This window comes from Onychomys torridus, chromosome 13, assembly GCF_903995425.1.
Source record: "Onychomys torridus chromosome 13, mOncTor1.1, whole genome shotgun sequence".
Taxonomy (NCBI): Eukaryota; Metazoa; Chordata; class Mammalia; order Rodentia; family Cricetidae; genus Onychomys; species Onychomys torridus.
Genome location: NC_050455.1, coordinates 32838487 through 32850690, shown reverse-complemented (window position 1 = coordinate 32850690; position 12204 = coordinate 32838487). Strand labels below are relative to the sequence as shown.

At 38.0% G+C, this 12204-nt stretch overlaps 1 protein-coding gene across 1 annotated transcript; it reads right to left on the bottom strand.

The window, feature by feature from the left end:
* Positions 1–3618: 3618 nt before the first annotated feature.
* Positions 3619–6641, bottom strand: Scgb3a2 (secretoglobin family 3A member 2). Its single transcript, XM_036204418.1, has 3 exons — positions 6587–6641; positions 4004–4203; positions 3619–3642 (listed from the first exon to the last, which is right to left on the bottom strand). Exons 1-3 carry the CDS (start codon positions 6639–6641, stop codon positions 3619–3621), a joined length of 279 nt encoding a protein of 92 aa, XP_036060311.1.
* Positions 6642–12204: the final 5563 nt, after the last annotated feature.

Sequence of the window (12204 nt, the reverse complement as noted above, 5' to 3'; positions counted from 1 at the left end):
TAGAAAATTACCTTTCTTGTTGTATAGCTGATGGATTATAATGGAATCTTTGGGAATACAGGAAATTGTGAGAATAATATAGCATCCTGGTGACACTATTAAGGTTTAAAAAGAGTAGTTAGTACAACAAAAAATATGTAGGATAAACAGGAAAAAGTATTATTGATAGAATTTACCTGCTATCTAGAAGGGGATGTTGATAAAAGAAAATATTGAGCATAGTTCCAAACCTTCTGTCTCAGAAAGCCATGAGAATTATTCTGTTATAAACTGAGACAGGAAATTAGAAAAGAGGGTTATTTATTATTTTTTAAAAAAGAAATAGAATTCATAGACAAATCGCAACCAACTCCAGAAGCAAATGAAGAAAATATAGTTTCTAAATATGTATGTATGTGGTTTTTAAATACTTTTGTCAACAGCTTTAATTTTTTTATTTAAAAAAATTTTACCTACAATATATTTTGATCATATTGTCCCATCCTTCCACACCTCCCAAATCCCCCCACCTCTCTATGCACCCAATTCTGTGTTGTTTCTCTCCTCCAGACTCCAAAAAGAAACTAAGAACAAAGATCAAAACAAATAAAGAAAACAAACAAAAAAACCAATGAGACGGGGAAAAAAAAAAAAACCAAAACAAAACAAAACATACACACAAGAAACATACCAAACCAACACAAAATAAACAAACAAAAAACAAGCAATCAACCAAACAACAACAAAAAACCTCAACAGCATGGAGTCAATTTTTGTGTTGGCAAACAACTCATGATCTTGTCTCCTGGGATCCTGGGCATGAAGGCTTTGTTGGAATGTGGTTGACATACCACAGATACTCCACTGGTGAAAATTTATTTTTCCTTTCCCAACATGAATCAATTACAAGTAGATTCTTGGTTAGGAGTGAGACTTTGTGTTTACTTCTTCTTCTCCATATTAGGATTTTTTTTTCTGGTTTGAATGTGTGAAGGTCTTTTGCATGCTGTCACAGTTTCTGTGAGTTCCTAGGTGTGTCAGCCCTGTGTTTTGAAAGAGAGAACGTGTAAATGCAGGCCTATTGACTTGAACCTTAGAAGGATCATCTCTTGGAGTTAGTTGTCAGACAAGCAACTAAATCTCCTCTCAAAAAAAGAGGTAAAGGCCAACGATAGATTTCAAAGTTTAGAACAAGGAAAGTCTCTGACATACTAAGACTATATGAACTACAATGAGAATACTCAAGTTTAGAACCTAGGAAAACTGTTGGGAAAATCAGAAAATAATGGCCATTTAAAGAAATTGGAAGTTAATGATTAATTAGAAGAAAAGTAGATATGAAAGAAAAGTCAAAAATAGATAAGGCTCAAAACTTGAAATATAATAAAATTATGCCAGGTAACAATTTTTAAAGTGTGACTAAATATGTCACATTGATTCATATGTATATAATACTTTTACTTCTTATTGAGGAACTATGTACTATATCCCTTCCAAAGTATATCAGTAGTGATCAGTCATGACTGACTTTGGACAATAAAAAGAATAATTGGAAATGATATGTATTACCTTCAGGTAGAAGTTTTTAAAAACTAAACATAGTTTTAAATTTTCATCTATGTGTACTATATTTTATATCATCCTCTGATCCTCCCTCTAACTTTCCCATATTCCCTCATCTGCTCCCTCTTAAATTCATGATCTTTTCCCTCATTAAGAATCAAGCCATAATTTCACCAGTTTGTCTTTCTCTGTGACTATTTTAGTCTAAAATGCTGGAGAAAGAATTTGATAATGTGTGGTAGACTATTGTCAGCCAAACTTGATCATATACCGTGAGTCAAATGTTGTATATATACAACACTAGGATTTGAGGCTGCTTATTACTGCAGCTGGAAATCTAATCTGTTATTATTACTTATTTGGATAAAACGAGAAAATGAAACAGGAAGTTTCACCAGGTACAACTACAAGCTGTCCTGACTTCATGATTTTTCTACTTTACAATAGTACGAAAACATTCTATAGAAATGGCACTTCAAATTTTGAATTTGAGAGGTCAACATTAACAATAAGATTCTCTCTGATCATCCCGGGAAATGGTGCCAAGCCACAGCTTCCATACAGCCACAAGGTGACAAAGGATTAGCCTTCCACACCGTCCTGTGAGGCCAAGCTACAGTGTTCAGTAGGCTGAGAGTACTGAGTGCCCTTTTTGCTTACAATGGATTTATTCTGATATAAACCCATGCTGAGTCAAGAAATAATCTGTATTTTAGTAAAAAAAAAAAAAAAAAGACAAAAGAAAAGAAAATTAGCCAAGAAATGGCAGGAAATCAAGATTTGTTTTATTATTGTATTAGTCAAAATCCAACCTGGAATTAAAAGTACTCTTAAGTGCTTAGACTATATAAAACATAATGCAAGGAGTTGATCAGATGTGGGAACTGATGGAGTGATGATAGAAGAGCTTCAGATCATGTCAGTATTAGGAAGACAATATAGAAACTGACAAGAGGAAAAGCCACAGTCACATCATGCTTGCTGGAGCACGAAAACGCACATACAATCACATAATCATAGTTCAGGGACTGGAGTCTCCTGGCAAAATCTGGGTTCATTGCAGTCCTAACAATCAGATCTTAGAACCTTGGACATGGTGCTGTCACTTCCAGAGACTTCCATCAATGAGAAGCGGAGATTCACTCCCACAGTAGGTTCCTCTGTCTTTGACTTCTGTGAACTGTCTGAGTCTTTCAATGTCCACTGACCTGTGACCCACAGAAACTCTATCTGCAGCAATCAACATGCTATTTTCTCTCTTCCTTCAACAGAAACCAGAGTAGAGGAGGGACAAAGAAATATGTCTGATGGCAAACATTTTTAAGACTGTGATAAGCCCAAGAATACAAAGACAGTAACACTCTCCATAGGAACAAACATGATTTTTCATGAAGGTCTGCTAGCATGAAAGGGGTTCAGTTATATGTTTTATGTGGCTGGGACTGGAGTACACACATAAAAATGATATTAATGAGATAAGACATTTGAACAAAAACCAGATCTTTAAGAGCCCTGTGTGTCACACACAGAAGGTTGAAATCTATTCTGCAGGTGATCATAACATAAGCAAAAATTCTGTCATGGACAGGTAAGTTCAACATTGTTGAAGATGCTAGATTTAGCAGAGGAAATAGATAATTCATAAATGCTTTGCCGAAGGATTCTGTAGTAAAGGCTTGACTTGAGAGAAGACACAGTAAAGCTATTGAATGGTCTTAATGGAGCTACAAACTTAGTAGAAATTAGCATTATGGGGTTTGCAATGATATCAGAATGGTCTTAGTCTTATTGAACATTCCTTGATATTTTTTTAATTTTTAAATGCAACTTTTTTAATGGGAGAATAGGAAGCTGATGAATCTAGAAACACCAGCAGATAATGAACAGACTGTGGCCTGGGGGAAAGCTGTCTAGTTGGGTTCCGGAATGAACACAGGCTGGGCTCCAGTTCTTTTCATTGCTTTATTCATTCTTTTCTAGACACAAAACCCTTCAGGACATTCAGTCTCCAACAGTAGAATGAGACTCAGCCAGCCAGGATGTGCACATCCTTCTCTCTCTCTCTTTATTCAGATGTTACACGAGGTGTGATAGGGCCTCCTGGAAAACAGAAGCACAAAGATAAAGATGCCGGGCCGGCCTTACAGGTAATTAGCAAATTTCAAAAATATTCAGTTTCACTCTCCAATTTGACAATGTTTTGCTGATACTGAAGCAAAGACTCAATGTGCTTTATTAAGGATTTCAAAGCTGTGCCATTAGGCTAACACCTTGCACTATTCAAAAGTTCTTCGCATAAATGCAGATATTTTGCTTCTTGGAGTCACTGAGATATTATACACATATTTCGTGAGTATAATCGATGAAGAAGAAATAATACACTGACAAACAATGAGAGGGCATTCAGGAATCTAGGGCTTCTCCCCTGGAAACAGGCCTCCCCCACCCAAGTTGTGATTACCAGAAGCTTCTTCACAGCCTCTGAAGCCTCTGGCCCCAGTTCGTCCACACACTTCTTCAGCCCTGCCACCAGATGTTCTACAGAGATTCCCAGAGTTTTCAGAAGCATCTTCAAAGGATCAAATAGGGGAATAAGGTTGTCCAAAGGTAAAGGTAGGTTTCCAACAGGAAGAGGGGCACTATTGATGAAGAAGGCAGTGGCTGCGGAGCAAAAGGGAACAGATTGAAGCATGGTACACCTATTCCTGTCTAAGACCCATTTCCTTCATCTCTGCCAATCACAATCTCTAACCTCCATCCATCCATTAGGATTTCCCATGAATATCTACGCCTTTGGGAGTTTGCATGTGGCAACTCATCTCCCTAGAACTTTCTTTCTCCTGATAACTATAGTCCTTTCTTCCTTATGTAGTCTGGTTTCTTTTTACATGTTACCCCTTACAGAAGTCTATAGCAGCCACTATATTTGAATGTCATCTTCTGTTACTCTTTCCTCATATTTATCTTATCACTACCTACAATATTATGTATGAGTTATTTTACTTGTTTCATCCTCTTATTGGAATAGAAACTTCATGAAAGTAATGTATTTACTTTTGTTGCTGTGCCTAATGCTCCAAACTGACTGTGGCATGTAGTAAGAGAAAGTGCTAAAAATGAATTCAGTAGATATTAACAGGCAATTGAATAAGAAGGTACTTTGTATATAGGCTGTCCATAGCCACAGTTTTCCAAAGGAGAGATGCCATAAAGATTCTCCATTCAAGGCCAAGCATAGATGCGATAGATAATGTCCTAGAAATCAGTTTAGTTCAGTGGAACACCATAATTAACACCAATTAGAGCAGGAAGAGTTCTGAGACTAAGGAGAGAGAAAGCACTTAGACACAAGATCAATAAATCTTTGGAATGTTAAAATGAAAGAACACACACACACACACACACACACACACACACACACACACACACACACATTTAGTCTAGCCATCTGCCCAGAGAGGAAGACCAGAGTGCAGAATTTCATTGGGTATGGTCAATAGGAAGATGACAAGGTAGTGCTGTAAAAATTCATTAAAATCAGACTTTTAAAAGCCTTCAATGCCATACCTATAATTATGAAACTTTCTCCAGATGGCAGTAGGGAGTTGTCAAAGTTTTTTCATGGGGCAATTGCATTTCACATCTTTGGCCTAAGTCACTAGCAATAGGAAGCAGCAGGGAGGATGAAGGATAGGAAGAAATCAGAAAGAACATTTTGAGCCTGAGCAAGGTACTTATAGAAGGGACAGATAGAGAAAAGGGAAACTGCGCATGATTAGTTCATGATGTATGAATATGTGCACATATCAGGTAAAGCCTATTAATTTGTACAACTGACAAGTTAATAATTACGATTTAAAATAATGGTTTTTAATTTTCCAGCTAAAAAGGAGGAAAATTACTTGGCATAGAAAATAAACAAAATAGAAAAATATGTGATGTATTTTTTTGTTGTTTTGGAAAACCAGTGCAAATACATCAATACATGCATTCATGCAACCATTAACATAAGAATCTATATCTTATTAGCTAAGACTTTACATAGTTCACTTTTTCTTTGAAAAACTTCTTGTTCCTGATTCAAAGCATGAAACGGAGCCGGTCCCACACCCTGCCTCCATCTTTTGTTACCTATTTTCCCTCTCAAGTATTCTCTGCATAGGGTGGTAGTTATTTTGATCCATGCTCCTTTCTGCTGCCATATTTGTCTACAAAACTTTCTTTGCATGCCAAGGGACAATGAAATATTCACAACTGTCGAAATTTCTCAAAAAAAAATACAGATAATGATTTTAAGTCAGGATCTTAATTGCAGGTAGCACTTGGCATCTCATGGTTAATCCTCATACCATTCACATTAAAGTTTTCCATGAGTTTCTATATCTTTCTGGGGGACATTCTTTGAACCTTTTACCCTTGGTGAACAATGGCTACCATCAAACATTTTTCTCAGGGATCCAAACATCTAATTTTGATAGTTACAGTGACTCCCTCTAAAAGAGGTGGCTCAGGCTTCTAAGAAGCCAGCTTCTATACCTTATTAGAAAATTAAACACTTCAGGTTTTTGTACACTCATTGAACTCTGCCTGTATATCTCATTGGATTGTGTAGTGCAATAATCTCTGCAGAAGTTTCATCCCATGCTCAACTGTAAGAACTTTTGCAACAGTTTTATAGCCGATAAATGAAATTGTTTCAAGGGATTCCACATAGTAGTCTCACTAATTGGAGATAAGAGCAAGAATAACTTCAAAACTCTGTTAAAATATTAAGGAAAACTGTGATGTCCATTGTCCAACAGCAGAATGGGTTTTGTGGCCCCTCAGTAGGAGCTGGCTAATTTACTGTGTATTGGAGATAGTCCTTATATTGGATTAGTTTTCCTGATAGAGGATCCCTACTATCTTCCAACAGTTACCAACATGTTCTGTGATTCTAAAATTTCTTTTATCACGCTTCCCTGCCTGTATGCCAGGCTTAGTTGTGTTATTACAATAGAAACAGAAAAGTAGAGAACTACTGGTGCTCCAGGTGGTGACTTACCAGAATAACCACAAATGCTGATGATCACCAGCAGAAAGATGGATATGACCTTCATAGCTGGTGTCTGTGATGTTTTCCTGGACTTTGGAACAATCAGAAAACCCAACGAATCCACGGATTCAATTGTTCTGCTCAGTGCCACAGGGATGTCTACTTTGCCACCCATGCACTAATATATGCACTGAAGACCTGAATTTCAACCATTGTCTTTTGACTCACCCCACAAAGAAGGGCATGAAGGGCATGCTTCCTAACCAAACACACTGGAGGGCTTTCCACTTTTCATCACATTCTCATGAGGAACAAAGCCATACACGGAAGCAGTCTCAAGTAGTTCTTTCCCAAGCCCTCACATAGAAACGAAGGCAGACTGCAAAGAATTCTTCTCCTGGAAGAACACTTAAGAAGAAGAGAAGGCTTTATGTCAGGATAAAGGCATATTTTCCTCCAGTTTGTTCTCTATTTATAGTTTAGAGAATTGCATTACCTGCTAGACTTCCTCAATTTAGCTTAATGACACTACCATGTTTCTCTTGAATTTATCTACTGATCAATATTCACATACTGACTATGACAAGGTCACCAGATCTCTGTTACCTTTCCTAGTGTCCTCCAGCAATCCCAGGACAATTCAGGGTAAGTTTATCTATCATCATCTAATACACATCTGTGTCATCTGTAACATCCTATACATTCTGAGAATCAATCCACATTCTGAGAACCAATCCATTTCCAAGGCTGTCCTCCCAGGATCCAGGGCTCAGCCATGGGACATCAGAATGACCACATCAGTAAACAACATTTACTGGAGTTCGTTAGGGGCATTGGCTAAGCACTGAATACAAAGAGCAGATCATAAGAGAACATTTACTAGGAGAAACAGGACAGAGTCCATGTGGTTCCTGGAATGAGTTGAGAACCCATTGGTCATGTCTTTCTGCCTATTTCCAATACCAGAAAACGTGAAGAAGACATGTGCTGTCAGTCCCTTAATATGTGAGATCAAACTTGCCCTAACTTTCCCCCATATGAAGGTATGGTATTACTATGAAGACTTAATAAATTGTACAAAGGCATATGTGTGCCAAATAAAATTAATATATAGGCCATCTGTTACTAATTTCTATACATTGTTAAATTGTACTGTTTTACTGCCATTAATTTCAGCTACTTGATAAACTAAATGAGAAGACTACAGATTGCTTCTGTGCAAAGTGAGTGCTGCTTTCTCTATGTACTGTTTCTACTTCTCAGACATATTAATACCTATATTAATAACATAAGGTGGCTATGCTGCCTCCCATAAGTTTTATGTCATCATTTCTTTTGGCATACTAAACATCCACTGTCTTGTACCAGGGCTGCCATGGGCTAGTGTGATTTAAAAATATTTGCCTTGCCCTTCTCTCTCCTGATGTAGTACAATGAATTTTCTTAACAGTAGTTTCTAGAGTTTCCGTCTGTTTCAGGAGACATGCTCGCAGACACTGTGCTTCCTCCATGCTTCTGGCTCCTTCCAGCCAAGGCCTCACCTGTGCTTCTAATGTTCTGAACTCTTATGTGAATTGCCTTTTTATTCCATATTTCTGTTATTTAAGACATGTAGAATCCCTGCTGACCCCAAAGACAATGGCTTCACCCAAATTCCTAGAGGTTAGGAGCAACTCAACTGTGAGTTCATTTACTCTATTATTCTTATCATTTCCCTTGGAAACAGCAATAAGAGCTCTTGGCCACATTTTACCTACTCATCCCTCTCCCCAGGACCTCACTGCTCCTGTGAATTCCTAGGCCCTATGCCATGCCATGATCCTGTATACCACCAATACCAGATACCAAATTCTATTTACACTGATGGTCATCTCCTGATCTGCTGGTAAGAGTATTTATAAAATAAAATCTTTTTTTTTAAATTTGTTCTTTGAGAATTCTCAAACCCTTTCTTTTCTCCTTTTTTCCCCTCCAAGCTGAGGACCGAACCCACAGTAGAGTGCAAGTGCTCTACCATGAGTCACATCCCCAGCCCCCAAACCCTTTCTTGCATGTTTGTTCTGACACTGCTAAGGGCTTTCTTTGCATCGTTGGATTGAAGTGTTCTTTCTGAGGTTTAGTTGTGAGTATCTTGAAAAGGTTGTTTCCTCATTTTGGATCCTAATACAGAGCCCAGCAAAGTTTGTAATTATGAAGAATCTCAGTGCCAGATCTTGTGTGCAATCATTACATTCTTATAATAGACCCTCTATTGATAAATTTTCCTGGCAATTTTTTTGAGCTGAGGATCGAACCCAGGGCTTTGCGCCTGCTAGGCAAACGCTCTACCACTGAGCTAAATCCCCAACCCTTTCATGGCATTTTTAATCAAATGACATGAAGCCAGGAGCACTGAGCTAATTGTTGAGGTCACTGAGTCAAAGGCGGGATTCACATTATCACCTCCATAGATACAGATAAGCGTTTGACAGATCCCAGCATTCCTTCTTGGAAAAAGCCCTAAAGAAACTGGGAACAGGATAAACATGTCCCAGCATAGTAAAAGGCTATCTCCTATCAACCTTCAGCCGACATCACACCGAATGGGGAAAAAACTCATTGAATTCCCATTACAATCAAGAAGGAGACAAGGGCTGGGCTGTGGTGGTGCATGCCTTTAATCCCAGCACTTGGGAGGCAGACCCAGGACAATCCCTGTGAGTTCAAGGCCAGCCTGGTCTACAAAGCAAGATCCAGGACAGTCACAGAGAGACCCTGTTCCCCCACAAAAAGAAAAAAATAAATTAATTAAAAAATAAAAAATAAAAGAAAGGGACAAGGGCTCCTACTTGCTCTACTTTTATGGTCTTAGAAGTCTTAGCTAGAGCAATAAGAAAAGAGAAACAGAAGTTGCACAAATACGAAAAGTAGAAGGCTAGTCCTTATTTGCAAATGATATGATCCTGTACATAAAACATTATAAAGATTCTACCAGAAAGTTATAATAGCAAAGTAGCAGACTACAAATTTGACATCTAAAGACCAGTAGCTTTTCTATATACCAATAGCAAACATGCTGATTAAGAAATCACAAAACCAATGACATTCACAGTGGCTTCACAATCTTAAATACCTAAGAATAAGTCTAACCAAGGAACTTAATGACTTCTATGACAAAAATGATAAAAAACTGAAAATAAATAAAAGACACCAGACTTCCCAGACCCTTGAGTTAGCTGAATTAATAGAATAAAATACCTGTATTACTAAAAGTGATCTACAGACCAAATACAATTAAATTTCATTAAAATTTCAATGGCTTTTGTTTGTACCTGCAAACTCATGAATAAAAACCCTATGAATTTAAACAAAAAAATTTTTTTTCAATGGCTGGGACCCCCCATAGGTCCTCTGAATGCAGGTGACAATTATGTGGCTTGAGACAGATGTTACAGCCAGATTGCCCTCATATTCAGATAAAGACTTAAAATGACTCTAATCACTTGGGAAGTATGACAAATGAGATTATTCTAGGAAATTGAAAATCTTCTGCATAGTATGAGAAACATACAAAAACCAAGGTGAGCATAAGTCCATGCTGGTGGGCTGACCAACCCTGCAACTACCTAGATCCAGAAACTAGGGTTGTGTGTTGGCCCACCCCAACATCCACCTCAACTTTAATCTGCTGGAATGAGGGTCAGGAGGATCTGTCCTGAGGATCCCAGGGCAGGAACTCCAAGGCACAGGGAAGCATCAGGATGTCTGGGGGGAGTGCAAGAAGTCCCAGTGAGGGCCCAGTGTCGATGTTGTGGCATAGATTGGGGGCCTCAAACCAGACCAATGATTCTTTGGGATGAACGCTTGCATGTGACTCATTGTATTACACTGCAGCTTCCATAGGAGATTTTTCCTTTCTTCCTTTTTTTCCCTTTTCTTTCCTTTTTTCTCTTTAATTTTATTTTGTTTTATTTGGGTGGAGGAGGGAGATGGGTGGGATCAGGAGGCATGATATGAAAGATACAAAGAAATAAAAAGAAAGTTAAAAAAAGTCTATAGAATGAGGGAAAATCATTACTAGCAGTTCTGAGAGAGAAGTAATATCCAGAATAAACAATGGACTCAAAAACACTAGATGCCAGAAAGCTGACCAACCCATTCAATAAATGAGTTAGTGAAATAAATAGAGTTTGTAAGAGATTAAATATAAATGGCCAAGAGATTCATTTTTAAATGTTCAACATCTTTAGATACTAAAGAAAAGCAAAATAAAACCATAGTGACATTCTATCTCACACTGGCCAGAAGTCCTATCATTAAAAAAAAAATGCAAATGCTATTGAGAAGGTAAATTAGTCTAATCACTATGGAAATGAATGTGGAGATTTCTCAAAATAGCAAAAATAGAACTACCACAGAACCCAGTTATACCACTTCTGGTTATGTACAAAAGACTCCATGTCAGCCTATCACAGAGACATTAAAGCATCCATGTTTACTGCAGCCCTGTCCACAATATCTGAGTCATAGGACCAGTCTAAGTGTCCATCAACAGATGGATAAAGAAAACGTGCTGTTGACATACAATGGAATTTTATTCTTCCATAAAACAATAAAATGATGTCATTGGCTATAAAATTGATCGAACTGAAGATTGTCATATTAAGTAAAATAAGCCAATCTCAGAAAGACAAGTATGTTTTCTGTAATTTGTGGATCTGGAGGATTCACATATGTATATGAGTACATGTTAGGGGGAAATACATGTGAAGACCAGAGGACAACCCCAGATACCACTCCTCAGATGTGATCCACCTTGCTTTTTGAGACAGCGTATCTCATTGGCTAGGCTTCCTGGCCAGTGAGCCTCTGGAATCTAGATTTGGTTTTAAAGGAACATAATGCCATGAATACCTATAAATGGCATGATAATAGAATGGAAATTAGGAGGACAAGATTAGGTAGAGAGGGGAAATGAGGGTAAGGAAGACAATATAGCCAAAATATATTACATATATGAAAGAAGCTGTCTTTATGAAACCCTATACTGTATACAGTGACAATATGCCAACAAATAAATTATAAAAATTAAAATGCATCCAGAATTTAAGGTCTTTCTTTTCTGATTTGCAGTTTTCTATGTTTAAATGATTTTTTCCACTAAGCATTTGTTAAGCATACTGCCATAATTAGTCTTCATTGTCAACTTGACTGGATCAAGAATCAACTCAGAGCTAAGCCTCTGCATACACTTAGAGGAGGATCGTGTTGATTGTATTAACTAATGTGGGAAGACTTTCCCCCTCGAGAATGTAGATGGCTCCCTTTCTGGCATCAGGCAGGATATGAAGAGGTCCAAGATTAAAGTTCCTCCCTCCCCCACTTTGGTCGGCTTATCTTGGATGGAGCCATACATGTTTCTACATTTGATATCTTGCTGATGAATTAATCTGCGCTGTTACTACTGTCACTATGGCTGTCCCTCTCAGACACAAGAACCCAGCTTCTTTGGCTTTCGAACGTGGGGCAGAGACCAGTGGCTCCTCAAAAGCCTTCTACTGCAGCCTGTGGAGACCAGCTCCAGGCTGCAGGCAGGGCTCAAAGAGAACGCCCCTGTGGCTCAAAACTAAGACTTTCTTCTGTCTGAG